Raw genomic sequence first — 16,638 nt, forward strand, 5'->3', positions numbered from 1 at the left:
GGGATGGTTTCTGAGTGTCTCATATATTAAAACAGCAAATGATCCAAGAGACGGCTGGTGTTGAGAATTCACAGTGGACGGCGATGGCTCAGGGCTCTTGTGGTAGCGAGTGGCTGTTGCTGGCTGCTCACATCAGGACTTCAGGACTCCCAGAGGGTCGCTGCTCTCCAGCTCCTGATCTTCAGAGTCCTGGAAGACAGAGGGCTGTGATACTGGGGTGGGGGATATTCCTTCTGCTGCCACACGCTTCTGTGGGGCACACTGCTCCGCTCTGGGGCCTCAAGCATGCCTTTCCTCATGCCTTTGCTCACGATGCTGTGTCACATGGGGTGTGTGTGGGGGGAGGCATAAAGCATACCCCACCTCAGAAGCCTCAACACAGAAGCCTTCCCTCACACTGCTGCCTCCTGTGGGGGTGGGTGCTGGTTAGGGCTGCTTGTGCTGGAGCCACGTGTGCTTTGCTGCTTGATGTTTCCTGTGAGGTTCTCCGCAATGTTGCTTTGCACCTCTATCGGCACCACAGGAATATTCACCTCACGAGGAAGGTGTGAGAGTTCTGTGAGCCCATGGTTGAAGTTCGGATGCAGTATTTTTACAGGGGTTGAGAAACAAAATAAAGGGTTGTGATGTGGCTGTTTTTTCAGTATATCGCAAAGGTAATTCAGTCTGCTGCCGCTGTGCACACGGACCCCCAGGGTGCCGACCAACACAGGGTTTACACCCATCGCAGTAAATAATCTTAGTGTTTTTGCCAGAAAACATTGTAGCGTTTCAGTGATAACCTGTCAAAATTCAACTATACCCCCTGGTGTGGTTGCGCACGCCTCTAATCCCAGCACTTGGGAGGCAGGAGGAGCTGAACCTCTATGAGGTCTGGGCAGCGTGGTCTAGCTATTGAGTTCCAGGCCAGCCAAGGCTACATAGCAAGACCTTGTCTCGATAAGTAAATAAATAAATACTATATGCACTCGATTTAATGGGATTTCCAGAGTCATATTTTTAAAAAATTGAACTATATTATGGTACTATGGGAGAAATGTGTGTTCTAAACATTAAACTGACAGCAGCCATCTGGCTTTGGGCAATACTATACAAGGGCTTAATCCAAAGAACACGTTGGCCCGAGTGTGCTGGTCAGACAGAGGTGCTCAGCACACTGGTTGTCAAGTTTTTTCATGGTTATGTAAGGGGGAAAATGCTTTTTCCTAACTTCCCAGTCCAGAGCTGATTAAAAAAAGGCAGGCTCCCGTTCACATTTAATATGAATGGGGTGCTGTCCACAGGGCTACCCTGGGCTAAAGTGTGAGTAGCTCCCACCCAAGCTCAAGTCTCACCAACACAATAAATAAATGGTCCCATCTTGGAAGGCCACATCAGAACACCAGAAGCCGGTTAAAGACCTCCTCAAGCAAAGGCAGCTCCCAAGCAGGGAGCGGCTCTGCCCAAGGCAGAGGGACGCAGATGAGAACATAGCTAAGGGAGCCCCTGTCTGCAGGCTTGCTTCTGAGTGTGGTGTCCTACCTGGCCGTAGGTGGGGGCTGGGCAGCCTCTGGTTTGAGGCTTCTGCCATCTATACAAAAGATGGGCACCCTGAACAGAAAACTGGCTGCTAGGCTAGCTCTCCCCCAGGGCACAGCTCTACTGACCTTCGCTGGAAGAGAACATTTTTGCACCCCAGCTGAACCCCCCGACCTAGAGTGAAGTGCACACTTACGGTGAAAGGGTCACAGGAAGACTCAGGGGGTGCCGGCGTTGAGGTCTCATACAAAGGGTTGGTGATATTCCCCGATGGCTGCTGCTTGCCGAAAGCTGAGACATCAATGTTGTCGTCTGACTGTTCGGAAAGAGAATCCCAAGCCTTAAGAGTCACGACTGTCCCCAAGCCACTCTTCGCCTTGGGAGCCTTTTCAGCAGCACTGTGTTGAAGTGACTGACGTGCTAGAAGGCACTGTGTCCAAGTGACAACTTACATGTCTGCCCAGGTGTGTCTCCCAAACTGGCCCATAGGACGTTTCCACCCCCCCTCCCGAAATGTTCCCACGGCTCATTCTCCTACCATAAGCACTGCTGAGCCTGTTACCCTAGACTTGTGTGGTCATCCCCGAACTTAGGAAGGCCGTATGTGGGTATGCACACGTGTGCTGCAAGTGACGGTTTAAATGTTCTCACCCACACACACATTAAAGCTTAGTCCCCATTTTGAGCTTTTAGGAGGGCAGAAAGTTGATGCTGCGTCGGTGTTTGCAGGCAGGACCTTTGGTTAAGGATGCAGCAGGGTGAAGCTATAATCCAGTGGGATTGTGCCTCTCTAAGAACAGATGCTCGAGCCGGGATTTGGCTCTGTCTTCCTACTTGACTCAATGCACTGTTCTGAGAACTTGGCAGAGTCCCTGGCAACAAGAAAGCCCTTGCCAGATGTGGCCACATGGTCTAGGATCACCCAGCTTTTAGATCTGTGAGCTGAACAGACCTCTGATTGTAAGTGGTCTAGCTTGTAGTGTTTTGGTTGTAGTGATACATGGTTCTGAGAGCGGACTCTGAGCTTGCAAATAGGCATGCTGTCTTCTGGGGGGGGGGGCATGGGCTGTTGCTTGAGAGCATTGTGCACCTGCCCAGCCTGATTCTCAGGGTCTTGCAAAGGGCTCTGGATTAAAGACTACCCTATCCCGTGGCATTCCTGGGAGTTGGTGGGACTTTTAGGAGATGGGGGTGGAGTGGGCTAGTGGAACGAAGTTTGGGAATCGAGGGATATGCCTCATGAAGGGGATGTGGGGACCCTGGCCCCTCTTCTCTCTCTTTGCATCTGAGCCACCATGAAGTGAATGAAGACTGTTCCATGTGCTCCTGTCACAATGTGCTGCCCTGCCACAGGGCCACAGGCAGAGTCACCCAGTGACCATGTCGCCAAGGGACCATGGGTTAAAACCAGAAGCTAAATTTTTGTTCCACAAAGCTTGATTATTGCAGGTGTTTTGTCATATAGTAGCAGAAAGCTGACTGGCACAAGGGGCCACTCCGCGGTCACTTCAGGAGCTTGCTGATGATATGAGGTAGACTCAACTCGTCAAATAGAATGAAAAGAGATTTGCAGGCTAGAGAGCAAAGCTGTGCAGCTGTTTGACCCTGATCCCCATCTCTCAGGGCCAGTCTCAATGCCCAAGGCCGCCAATGGTGGGACCGTCTCCAAGGAGGTAGGAGCATGGGGCATGGTGGTTATTTTTGTCACTGTAAACACACACCAGTTCTGGATGGGGACATTTTTGAGGTAGCTCAGCCCCTCGAGCAGGCTGGTGGAGGGGGCCTGTGTGCTATGTCCCTCCAGAACCCATAGTGAGGTGCGGCTGTGGAGGTGAAGCCGGTAAGGGCTGAGGAACTGACTCTTTTCCAGACGTTAGTCACCATGACAGGCTTGGTGCAGAGTGAGGCTGTCCCTGTGTCTTGCTGCTTCTGTGCGTGCCTACTTAACATTTTAGCTTTCTGCTGTGAGGTGAGGTGGCATGAAGTTCTTGTCTGAAGCCAATCGATGCCAGCCTCTGGCCTTGGCACACCTCTCAGTCTCCATCCTGGTCTTATGCCAATGTGTGCTCGTGCATGCGGAGGCCAGAGGTCAGCCTCAGGTATTATTCACATTTTTTTTTTTTAAAAGACTTATTCTCTCACTGAACTCAGGGCTTAACAGTTTAGCTAGACTGGCTAGCCAAGCAACCTCAGGGGTCCTTCCGTCTCTCTCCCCTGGGCTGGCTTTACAAGTGCATGCGATCGCAATTGGCTTTTATTATGTGGGGTCAGGGATTGAACTCAGGTCCTCATGGTTGGAAAGCAAGCATTTCAGTGCCTGAGCTACCTCTCCAGTCACCCCCCTCCCTTTTCATTTGTTTCACTGCATAGCTCCTCTGGCTGTGAAGTTGGGGTGTATCCCAGGCTGCCCTGGAACTCACGGTCCTGCTGCATCAGCCTGCTGAGCACTGGGACTACAGGCGTGTGCCACCTGCATGTGCACAGAAACAGATGAAAAGCAAGCCCGTCACCGCCTTCTCAGTTCTTTCTCTTACCTCAAAACGCTGGAAGCCAGTTGTTCTCTTGTTTAGCCGGAAGTAAGAATAGGCAGCCAGAGCAATTGCACCAGCGACCAGGATGACAGCACAGAATATGCCTGTCCCCAGGCCAGAGTGGGCAGCAGTCTATACACAGAAGAGAAAGGGCTTGGTTTTAAACTGGTGATTCACTCTGTTCTTTCTTGCCCAGGCACCCTGGAGTGACTCAGAAAAATAATGTCAAATCAACATAGTTCTAGGCCTTATTACTGCCAGGGCCTATTTCTTATAATGGCCTTAAGAAATACGGACAGTCATTTATCTTGTTTTTATATGGAGGAACTGAGGCAAAGAGATGTTAAGTACTTGCCCAAAGTGCAGGAGAATGGGCCTTAAAGCTAGTCTGGTTTGGAACTTACATGAACAGCCACCGTGCTATGGAACTTTCCAGGAGCTAGCAGCGCACCTCTTGTGCTCCTGGGGAAACATTAGGGTACTAAGGATAACCACAGCCAGCCTTTCCGGAGCATGAAGGCTGTGCCAGGAACTACTTTAAGGACTCAGCGTTTCTTCCTTTAGTCTCCCCAGGTTGGGGAAGTGTACATTGCACATGGAAGCTTACACGTTAATGCACACACTGTGTAGAGGAGAAAACTGGGGCTCAGAGACACTCAGAGAAATCAGAGTCTAGGGTTTCTCACTTCCCCTGGTTCCCCCCGATTCATCTTTCCCTTTGGATCAGCAAATGAGTGGGGTTGGAAGCTGGTGGGCAGTTTAGGGACTGCACATTTGGCCCTGGGTCTTCCTGGCAGTGCTCACCGGCGGTGTGGGAGGTGCTTTCAAAGGCTCAGAGATGATATGAATGAGCCCGTTGGAGGCGAAGATGTCCCACTGCAGAATGGCTCTTCCATCCACAAACCTCGTCTCCTAGGGAAACGAGAAGAGAGTACAGAGACCTTTCCCCGCACAGGCAGTTTTTCCACTTGGCGTCTCTGAGGCCTCGGAGCCCAGGCTTTAGCCTAACCTCCCGTGTGTGCTGTCAAACGCCTGTTGACTTTGTGCCACCAAACAAACTGACCTGAGGGCTGCCGAGACCTTTGAGCTTATTCACCCAACCCGCCGTGTGACAGAAGGAAAGTGGCCTGTCCAAGACCACTATAGCTTTCAGTGTGAGCGCTAGCTTGTGGTATAGGTGTTATTGAGGCCCCAATGTCCCACACCTGAGTGACAGTCACATTCTAACAGGCCTCAGGTGGCTCGGATGTGCACAGATGTTCAAGGAGAACCTGTCGGAAGCACAGCCATGAAGGACGCATTGTGTCAGACACTAATCTCCACACCTCACTAACGTTGAACCCCTGAAAGCCTCTGGATCTGAGTTCACAGCCACTGTGGTCATCGACACCACCACTGACACTATCACTGCCACCACCATCATCATCAACACTGTCACCCTCGTCCCCGCTTATTGGATGAGGACACAGCTCAGAGAAGTTGGGGGGACTGAACTCTTACAGCAACAAGAGGCAGCATGTGGGTTCAGTCCAGGGTCATTGGACTTGGAAGCTTACATATTAACGCCCGAGATAGGACAACAAACCGACTGAAACAAAGGCGAAGACGAAGCATCTTTGAACAGTTTCATCTCTCTGGCCTGGGGGTGGTGCACACCTTTAACCCCAGCACTCCAGAGGCAGAAGCAGGTGGATCTCTGTGAGTTCAAAGTCAGTCTAGTCTATAGGATTTCTAAGAGCTGGGGATACAACAAGAAACCCTGCCTTAAAACACCCCCAAACCAAACCAAATCAGTTTCATTTCTCAATACTCAATACCCAGCTACTGGGGCCAGTCTATTCCCAAGGTTCTGGGGTAGCCCGTGAGTAATTAATGTCACAGCCACAATTTTTATCCATACCACCCCAATCTGTGGATTTAAAGCTGACTTTCATATTATGATAGTTGACATCTGTAGAGGAATTTTAATCCAGCAACATGGCTGCTCTGGCAAGGGATCATACCCAAAGACCTAAGTCTATGTGATCTGGCTGGAATACAGACACACCCTTAGTACACACCTTTAATCCCAAACAATGATGTCTAATTGAAGGGCAGACAAAGTGAGAAATCAGAGAAAGATCTGACAGAATGAGTCAGGTAGGATATGCCCACCTCTCATGTGAATAGACAGGAAAGAGAAGCTACTTAAGAGCAGGCAGAAGAGGGTGGGGGTGGAGAGAGAGACAGAGAGAGAGAGAGAGAGAGAGAGAGAGAGAGAGAGAGAGAGAGAGAGAGAGAGAGAGAGACAGAGAGAGAGAGAGAGAGAGAGAGAGAGAGAGAGAGAGAGAGAGAGAGAGAGAGAGAGAGAAGCTTGTGAAGACAGTAATAGAGTCCGAGAGTACAGTACAATTCAGTGCAGTTCAGCGCAGCTCACTTGAGTGCAGTTGAGTTTGTGGAGTTCAGAGGCAGTTTTTCTAAGCAAAGCAACTTAGTGAGAAATGGAGAGAAGCCTGTTTGAATCAGTCAGCTTGAAGAGGAGTTTTGAGCCAGACGGCTGAGTTGAACCAGCCAGCCAGAATTCAGAAAGAACTAGAAAGGGTGAGCTTATTCAGCAGTAAGTCTTGGAGGCTGAAGACATTCTAGAACTTGGTTAGTAGAGGGAGGTGGGAAGCTGAAATTTTCAAGGTCTGGGCTTGCAGAAGATTAGATTGTACATAGGCTAGAAGTTTCCAGGACAGGTTAGAAGCTTCCAAGCCTAGGCCTAGGGATAGTTAGATATAAACACTCTTGGCTCAGCCCAGGCCATGTCTTCGTAAAGCTGTGTACGACTCTCATCTCATCCTCTCATTAGAGGAAATAAAAACAACATGTACAGGCATCTACTGAGTGTCTACTTATGGTAGGAGCTTTGCATGTGTTTTTTATAGCTCTCTCAATAGACCCAGAAGACTTTCCATACTTGGCGGAGCTGGTCCTGGCTGCAGGTAATGAGTAGTTGGCTTCCCAGCCTAGTCCTCAGAACGGTGCCATTGACAAGGTCATTGTAAAAAGAGACGTTGACATTAGTGAGGTGGTGCTCGATGTCCCGCCCAGACAGGCTCTAAGGGAAACAAAGCAGATGAACAGTCTTAGGTCTGAGCAATGGCTGGGAATAACACATTTTTCTTAGGTGTTTGGTTTTCGGGGTCCTTCCCAAGGCTCATATATAACTGGCACATGGAGTCATCTTAATTCTTTGAGGGGAGTTTCCTGGAGGTGTCCAGAGCAGGTCTAGAGTGAGTTCCAGGCAGGCAGAGCATCTCTCTTCAGCCCTGTGATTGGGTAGTGCCTGGAGCTCACAGCCTGTTGGTCAAGCCTCCACAGGTGAGTTGAACAAGTCCTCTCCTTCTGGACTACATCATGAGGAGGGTGGTGCTGGACTCACTGCACCAGGGGCCCCAAGTCTTCTCTCCTCCCTGGGTCCTTGCCTCTGGCCCCTGATTTCCTCTCCTGACTTTGGGCTCAGCCTTGCGAGCTGTTGGCTGGCTGGTGTTAGCAAATATGGCCAGAGAACTGAACAGAACCAGGGATAGCAGGTTGGCCCTCCTGCTTCCTGCCGTGACTAGGTTAGTCTGGTTGGTTATGGGAACCCTGCAGGGCAGAGCCATCAACAGGCCACCTGGACTGCTGACTCTGCCAAGACCAGCAGCTGGTTATCAGACACGTGTGGCGGATAATTGTGAGCTATGGTATCTGGGCTATTTGTTGCTCGTTTGTTGTGACAAGGTCCTGTACCTTGGCTTCCAAAGTGCTGAGAGTCCTGAACCATCAATGCCTAGTGGATTGATTTGTAGTACCCTGCTGTGCTGGTGACAGATAGCACACTCCCGTCTAAAGTGCAGGCACCGGGAACCGTACTCACCTTATTTTCGGGTAGCCCACTGTTCTGTGGCACGAATAGGGTGCCACGGATGGACAGGTCGGTCAGGTGTTTCAGAAATGCCCGGCCTCGGGCTGAGCTGTTAGAAAAAGCCAGCACCTCCTAGGGAGCAGAAGGAAGTGTCAGATGGACCAACATGGTGTGGGAGTTGGGGTGGCTGGAGAAGCTGGTGGGGTGTAACCTGAGACTCCCCTGATGCTAGGCTAGCGTCTGGGTACCTTTGTGCTTCTCTCACTAGCCCTCAGGAGAGTATCAGGATGACTTTTCCTTTCTTCAGTGAATCCTACAGTCCTAAGATGCCCTGGTAACTGATCCACTCCACATGGTGTGAGGCAGCACCTGTGTCCTGCCTCAGGCTACTACTCTGTCTTACAGCTGGGTCTATTTTGAGTGCAAACCCAGAGGCAGGGTGGTTCTGCAGACACTGCCATCTGTCTAGCAGGAGCCACGACACACAGGCGGATAAACAACTCATTCACACAAGTGAAAAAGAGCCTCCTATGAGCTTATTCTACACCCTCCTGATGGAGACCCAGCCCCCTAACACTGGTCCTCACTGACGCGTCATCCAGCCATCTGGTGCAGTGCACGCATCTCATGACTGATGGTCAGAGAACTCAGAGTGCTTCAGGACGTCAGCTCAGCAGACTCTGCGTTGCTAGCTGAGGCCCATTCAGTTGCAGTTCAGCCTGACTTGACCAACCCTGAGCCTCACCTGCCTCCTACTCCCAGCCTGTCTTCCAGTCTCTGTCATTGGGTTCTTTTGATATCTAACCTGGGCTGACTGGGAATTGAGTAAACCCTCTGGTTTTCATAAGGTGCCTCTTTGGGTTTTGTGTTCTCTTTTGTAGCTATTCTGCTCTGTGTGTGTGTGTACGTGTGTGTGTGTGTATGTTTTGTAACCATTGTGCCACGTGTATGTGTGTATTTATGTGTGTGTGTGCACACATGCATGCATGTGTGCATGTTTTATAGCCATTCTGCCATGTGTATGTGTGTTTGTGTGCATGTGTGTGTTTGTGTGCATGTGTGTGTTTGTGTGCGTGTGTGTGTATTACCGTGTGAATATAATAGATGGCCCAAGAGTTAGTATTAGTAATTGATAGTAGTTGTCAGTGGCCATATTACCAAGGAGATAGAGGATTACACGGTAAATTATAGCCAATGAAATGGACATAGCTTATGAATTTACTGTTAATAAATTCTAATGTGGTGGAAAGAAAAACAAAGTCTCCCTTTGCTTCTGATATAAAGTGCTCATGATATGCGAAACAGCCATGCTATTTTTTGTTTGTTTGTTCAGTCTCTTAAACCATTTTGGATGGAAACAGAGGCAATATCTGAGTTGCACCGATGAATCTGAAAGTTTCTACCTGCTTACAAGGTCAAAAGACCAAGCCATTTAAAGATTCCAGCCATGCCGGGAGGCGGCTGCTGTCAGCACCTCCATTTCACCGATGAGAACTGAGGTTCAGCCTGGGAGGAAGTAACTTGTTTAAGGCGGAAGCTAGTGGTAAAGCTCAGCTTTAGGCAAGGTGGCCCAGAGCCTATGCTCTTCACCCCAGCTGTGAGCCTCTAATTATTTGCTTGCCATTCGGCCCAAGCAGACAGGGTACGTACCGTCAGGAAGTTCGTGAGTGAGGGGAAGGACATGAGGACTTGCAGCAGGTTCCCGTGGCACGAGAAGCCATCGCCCACATAGCCTGCCTTGCAGGTGCAATTCACATCTGGAAAGGACAGGCCATGCACAGTGAGGCGAGGCGTGGGCCACCCCACTCACTCTCGGGGACCTGCAGTGGGATGGGGCAATGACCTTTCATCCGGTAACAGAAGACATCCCACATTTCACTCTTGTTGGTCCTGGTTCCATAGTCCACTATCCCAACAACATTTGCACCGCACTTCTGAGAGGCATAGGTAGTGGGGTAGCCGACCCGCCCGCTCTCCAGCCAGCCAGCTGAGCAGAGGTGATAATTAGCCTGCAGAGACAGGAAAATGACTCTGGGTCACTCATAATGTCTGGTTTGTTGTAGAACCATTGGATTAATTCTGATCCCTACCCAGACTGCAAACCCTGTGGCGCCTGCTGTACTCCTGCGCCTGGAATATAGCAGGTCACTACATTTTTGTCCATCGAGCCATTGGGTGAGTGACTGTGGTATTCTCTTTTTCTAGGTGCCCAGGCCTTTCATGCCTACTTCTCTTTTGAGAAGGAATTTACCGCCAGACATTTACCCCAGGGCAAATGCTTCTGTTTAGGAACGAACGAAACTCTGATTGATGACAGAGTTTTAATTCATCATTATCACCATCGCCTTCACCCCTGGGTGGCTATAATTTTTAAATCCTTATCAGATAATCAAGATGACTGAGGCATGGGGTGATAGTGTTTGCCCCAGTGCCAGGCATGGAAAAACCTGTTCTCTGAGTGTTGATCAGTGGAGTCCAAGGGACTCCCCAAACAGCATAGGCTTCTGGCATTGCTCTAGGTTGTCTCTGAGAATCTGAAGGCGAGGCCCTGTTGCGGAAGACATGCTACACTTTGGACATAGGACTTGGAACAATCCAACTGGGACTGACTGGGAGACCTCCTTCCTGAGGACTAGCTCTTAGAGTGTTGGAAGGTGCCACGCAAACTGCCAAGGGAGAAAAGCCATCAGCAGTCCTATGCAGCTATAACGATTTCAAACCCCAACAACTAGCGCAACAAGGTACTTCCAAGGGTGCAAAGGTGGCACTTACATCTTGGAGGTCACCAACAGCTGTCGACTAAGACTCCGGGCCTGCTCGATGGGAGGGCACCCGCCAACTGGAGCTGTAAGCCTAGCCTCCCTGTGGCTGCTGAGCTCATGGACACTAGAGGAGAGCCCACTACAGCCATTTTCCTTCTTGATTTCTTTTTTGGTTTTTCGAGACAGGGTTTCTCTGTGTAGCCTTGGCTGTCCTAGACTCGCTTTGTAGACCAGGCTGGCCTTGAACTCACAGAGATCCGCCTGCCTCTGCCTCCCGAGTGCTGGGATTAAAGGCGTGCGCCACCACGTCTGGCTCAGCCCTTCTCATAAACCAGTACAATTTCTAACTGCACTCTAAATACTTATCATTATATTTATAGATAAGGATAGCTCTCGCCCCTCAGTAAGGACACTTTTTTTTTTTTCAACAGCAGATGGAGACTATTACAGAGATCTCTAACGGATCAAAGTGCAAACAACAAGTGATTGCAGCGTGTCCAGCATCGGTTGACACATCTACAGCACAACTCCCCTGTCTAAGGCTTAGTGGGAGATGGGGCAGAAAGACTTTAAGAGCCAGAGGACCAGGACATCTGCTGAGAGAAAAGTGTCTTCTACATGTGACAGGGAACCTGCACCCACGGCCTCACAACCACACGGCGGTCTCAACAAGAGCTGCATGACAACACCAGGTGACAGGACAATGCGAGAATGAGAGGCACCTCACAAGGCCCCATCCCTAGAGGAAGAGCTACAGGCAGTTAATGGCTGCTGAGCGGGGAAGAACCAGTCTTCTCCAGGGATGAGCTGCCTGGTAAGTTCCCTAATCCCTTGTGGTCAGCCCCGAACAAATACTCCTATAAGTAACATTAATAATGGACTCTGAGGGGAGTGTGTGCACGCATGTGTGCGTGTGTGCCTATGTGTGTGTGCCTGTCTGTGTGTGTGCATGTGTGCATATGTGTGTGTGCTTGTAGGTGTGTGCCTGTATGTGTACGTGTGCCTGTACATGCGTGTGCCTGTATGTGTGTGTGTGCATGTGTGCCTCTGTGTGTGGGTGTGTGTTTGCGTGTGTGTACCTCTGTGTGTGTGAGACAATAAGGAGGAGATCGCGAATTTGAGGAGTGTGGGGGAGGGGATAAGGGTGGAAATTATGTAAATATGGTACTTATGTATGAAAGTCTCAAAAAGATTTAGAAAAAAAAAAAAGACGGAGGCAAAACAAAGTAAGTTGTTCAGACTCATAGATCCAGTACCTAGAAGACCCAGATGTACTCGGTGTACCCCAAATCTTTCAGCAATCGAAAGCCGAGCTCCGTCCACATGCCATGCTACCATTAGTCCTGTACACACAGCAGGGCCACAGGTTTTAGCAGCTTGATCACAATAAGGAAGATTCAGACCCTCCCAGAAGCCAAATCCTTGCTATGAAGGCTTTGCTCCTTGGGAAGGTCTGAAGAAAGGTAGCAGGCTCTTGCTGTGACAGAGGTGGGGGGAAGGGTCTGAAAATCAGACCACTAGGGACATACTCCTGTGGCTAGTGAGAACCACCAGCAGGCAGCTCCTTGCAGCAGGTTTTTCCCAGTGGGCGGGGCCTTTGGTTCCAGGCAATGAGAGCAGCTTGACGTGAGAGTGCCACCCTTCCCTCTGGGCTGGAAGCCTGCTGCCCCGGGACTTCCTTTTACCGATTCTGTAGATCCTTGGCTGTTTCTGGGGTCAGGGAGACCCTGCCTAGGCTGTGGTTCTTAATCTTACTAGCAAATTCCCTGTGACGTTTGAACCTCCTGCCTCCTGGATGACACTGGGCATTTTCTTCAACCTTTGTGAGCCCCAGTTTCCCTATGTGTAAAACTGAAAGAGTGACACCCACCTCTAAGGATGCCAACACGACACCCTACACAGTGTTGGACACAGCAGATGACTGACTTTGGACATGATGAACTCTTACCATTGCTTCAGGAATTTCCTGTGCTTGCTTCCAAGAAGCCAGTCATCTAAGTTTCATCTGGCTTTAGAGGAAGCTGCCTGCACACCCTCCCTGTTGGCTCTGCCTGAAGTATCTGTTTAACTGCAAACCCACCTTCTGGGCATAGGAGAGCTGGTTGTAGGTGGCTATGGATGCAGCTTCCTTGGCACAGGCCTCTTTGGCTTTGTCAAAGGTCAGTTTGTACTGGCCCAGTGGGGAGCGTAGGTGGAACACGCCAACCGTAGAGTCTAGAAGAGGAGAGAGATTATGAAGTCAACCCACTTGGCTGTCAGGGATTGAAGCAAAAGACTTAGACAGATTTCCAAGGTGGAGGTCAACTGTAGCCCAGGCTGCTCTGGGAAGCCAGTTCTCCCAACTGTAGCCCTGGGCACCCTGGGATGCCACTCCACTTCTCCCAACTGTAGCCCTGGGTGCCCTGGGATGCCACTTCTCCCAACTGTAGCCCAGGGTACCCTGAGAAGCGACTTCCCCTCCAAGTTATGTTGTAGCACATCATTTGAAATATTCATCCTTTAAAAAAAAGAAAGAAATATTCATTCTTTTTCAGTTATAAAAATAGGCTAGAGAGATGGCTTAGCAGTTAAGAGAACTGGCTGCTCTTTGAGGACAGTGCCCACACAGCGGCTGTGGTCCATCAGGAGGTGTATCTGATGCTCCACCCCATCCCCTCCACCCCCCCCTGCCCATTCCCTCCATCATCAGTGTGCAGAACAGCTAACAGGTAGATGCAATAAGAGCTTCTGTGGACGGATAAACAAATGTAGCACATCCATGCAGCGGGGCAGCCACCACCCAGGAAGCACTGGAGATTCTGAAAGATGCTACAACATCGCACTAACTAACTAACTAACCTCGGTACATTACACTGGGTAATGTAAGCCACAAAAAGCCAGCCATTCTGTGAGTTAGCTGTCTCAGAAACCTAGAACAGGAAGATTCATGTGGAGAAAGAATAGAAGAGAGACGTCCACGGGACCGAGGAAGGGAGGATGAGAAGTGACTATCTAGTGGACGAGCCTCAGTTGGAATTATGGAAATGCACTATAAATGGACCGTTTGCCCAGCAGAGTACATGTATTTAAAATTGTACACTTAAAACAGTCAAAAGAGCAACATTTTATGTTATATATATGTGTCTATATATTACATATACCTCGTTATAAAATTTTTTAAAAACAGCGAGAGGTTGGGCATGATAGTACATGCTTTAATCCCAGGAGGCAGAGGCAGTTAGATTTCTGTGCATTTGAGGTCAGCCTGGTCTATGTAGAAAGTTCCAGCCTCCTCTCTGCCATTCCCCCCCACCCCCCGCAAAAAAAGAAAGTTCCAGGTCAGGTGGGACTACATAATGAAACTCTGTCTCAAACCAAACCAAAATAAAACAAAAACAAAAAACAACAAACAAAAGTAAATAAATACCCCCCCCCCTTTTCTGGATAAAGAGGAGAAATATATCTGGGTGAGCTGAGAGAGAAATTTTCTAGAGATGTACATACAGTAGAGGCTTGGGACTCCAGTGGAGACCCAACAAATGCCTGAATTGGGTCAAACCCAGAGAAGATGGGGGAGAAAATGGACAAGGAGAGGAGTATTCTGGGTTAGGGGAGACAACCCAGGTAGTTGCCACTGTTCCATGTGTGTGTAGTGTCTACAGAGACCAGAAGAGGGGGCTGGATCCTCTGGGACCGGATCCAAACAGAAATTCTTGTTGCCCCTACCTATCTGTTAACTGTTCTACACGTTGACGATGGGGCATCAGAAAGCTGTGGGCATGCAGATAGCTAAGATTACTGAGCCCATCCGTACAACTTTCTTCTCTCTATTGCATTGTTATTATAGCTGCAGAAACATGGGGTGAAATTTTGTCCTCTGTTTTACCATGTTTCCCCCTTATCATATTCATTTACATTTCTCTGATACATTGGGTCTCTTCTTGAATTAGCAGTCTGTGTCTTCCGTGCCCCTCTATTTTGTTTGCTTATACTTCCTCTGTCTTACTCTGGAAGGGATTTGACGCATGCCTCAGGGTTTGGTGTAGGACGAGTGTTAAATCAATAGTTGCTATTTTGAGTTATGGAGAAAAAAAAAAAAAAAAAGGAAAAAGAACAACAAAAGCCTCTCTAACTTGACCATGCCTATAAGACATCCAGACACCCAGAGATCTCCAGTCAACATGGACAGGACACATTGCATGTAACTCGAGTAACGTTGGAAAGAGGTCCCTCTCTGCTCTGACTCCGGGGGCTCTTTGTGATTTTCCTCTGGAGGGTTTCCACACGCCCCACCTGCTGGGCCTCTGTACCGTGGCCTTTTACTTTCTTGTGTGAGTTTATTACACACCATTCACCTCATCCTCAGAAGCACCTGCAGTGTATGCCAGGGCTGCTCGAGGCGCAAAGAGCTGTTAGGAAATTGCTGCCGAAGTGACAGCCTCTTCTTTGATGTTGACCACCATAACCTGTGCTTCCCAGACTCAGCTCCAGCCACTGGTTGTGAGGGTTGCTAAGCAACATGGGAAAGGAAAACCCCGGGAAGGTCCTTTGAGCCTCTCTAGCTCTAGTCTTCAAGGTCAACTGTGAGCTGATGCTCCGGTCTCACCGGGTCTGGAGAACGCATGGATCCTTCAGTTTCTGTTTTATGTTGTTTTATCTTTCTTTTCTCCCCTGCACACAGCCCTCGCCCAAGCCCAAAGAGAAAGGTGCTTCAGGGCACCAACCCTCGAAGTGAAGGTCCGCACAGGTGGCATCTGGGTGGCACTGCCCATTGTCCTGTAAGCAGCGGTCCATGGGCAGCTCTTCAGGCTCACAGTCCACTCCGTCCCCCACGTAGTGACTCTTACACGTACACTTGCGCCTGCCCTGTGGAAAGAGGGCAGGAGAAAGTGAAACGCGCTATGACCCCAAAGTACCAGAGGGCACCCCTCATCCGGCACAGGAGCAGTTCGGAAAGACCGCGACGTGGTAGACCCTGTGCTAGCAGAATAAAGGTTGCCTTGCTCTTGAGCAGGCTCAGGTGAGAGGCTGCCACCCTTCTCAGCATAAATGTTACTTTCTCAGAGAGCCCTTCCCTCCACAGCACCTTGCAGGAAGCACAAGTCTTGACTGTCACCCCAACACAAGGACGTGATCTCTGCTCGTGGCCTTTCTTGCTCTGTGCCAGGGTTGTCCATTGATTTCTGTACTAAGTGCCACCCATTTTCTCTACTTGCGCATATGCTCCTGGAAGGCAGGGACCCTGTCTGTCTGTCTCCCCCACCCCTCATATCCCTGGCACCCGCTACAGCCCATAATTGTTGCTTGGTGACCACTGGTCCAATCGAAGAGTGTCCTCATTTAACCCTATAGACCTGGTGATGTCTCTGTTATTGGACTCGGGTCACGTGAGGCAACTGGGGTTTAGAGACATCAAGGGGTCTTACTTCAGCCACACAACATACACGTTCAGAGCTAAGTCTCAAAAGTTGCTTGACTCTAAATCTCTGTTTGTAGCTGGCAACAGGCATCGTGTCCCACCAATTCTCTTAGCAACAACAACAACAACAAATGGGGCACTGACTCCATTCCCAAAAGCCTCAAGGATACGTCACTTTGTTTTTCAAGACAAGAGTTTTTCTGTGTAGTCTACTGTCCTGGACTCATTCTGTAGACCAGGCTGGCCTCGAACTCATAGAGACCCACCTGCCTCCCATGTGCTCAGATTAAAGGCGTGTGCCACCACCACCCGGTCGAGGTGTCCCTTTTATGCCAGTTGTTATCAACTTTTTTCTTTGGACGAACTCTAGATCTGGAGTCAGGACAGATGTAAAGGAACGCTGGGAAGACTGCACTCTCTATGGCCTGTCAGCTTCCCTCAGGGCGAGTGAGCACCTCGTCTAGCTGCAGTGGGAGTTAAGTGACCTTGGTAGAGCCCTACTGATTAAACAATAGACCTTCCATGGATTTCACTAACCCTGATTCTAATATCCCTTTC

The 16,638-nt window shown here is 49.6% G+C and overlaps 1 protein-coding gene across 1 annotated transcript in view; it reads right to left on the reverse strand.

The window, feature by feature from the left end:
- The window catches only part of Stab2 (stabilin 2), a 168,347-nt gene continuing 151,709 nt past the window's right edge, over positions 1-16,638 (reverse strand). Inside the window, exons 60-69 of the mRNA XM_051172938.1 lie at positions 15,386-15,527; positions 12,763-12,896; positions 9,764-9,929; positions 9,571-9,677; positions 7,933-8,052; positions 6,991-7,131; positions 4,854-4,961; positions 4,053-4,181; positions 1,715-1,834; positions 1-189 (exon numbers count right to left, since the gene is read on the reverse strand). Coding sequence (XP_051028895.1) covers positions 133-189; positions 1,715-1,834; positions 4,053-4,181; positions 4,854-4,961; positions 6,991-7,131; positions 7,933-8,052; positions 9,571-9,677; positions 9,764-9,929; positions 12,763-12,896; positions 15,386-15,527 — 1,224 coding nt within the window. The 3' untranslated portion in view covers positions 1-132. The remainder of the gene's footprint in view (positions 190-1,714; positions 1,835-4,052; positions 4,182-4,853; positions 4,962-6,990; positions 7,132-7,932; positions 8,053-9,570; positions 9,678-9,763; positions 9,930-12,762; positions 12,897-15,385; positions 15,528-16,638) is intronic.

The sequence above is a fragment of the Acomys russatus genome, chromosome 31 (genome assembly GCF_903995435.1).
Source record: "Acomys russatus chromosome 31, mAcoRus1.1, whole genome shotgun sequence".
NCBI classification, from domain to species: Eukaryota; Metazoa; Chordata; class Mammalia; order Rodentia; family Muridae; genus Acomys; species Acomys russatus.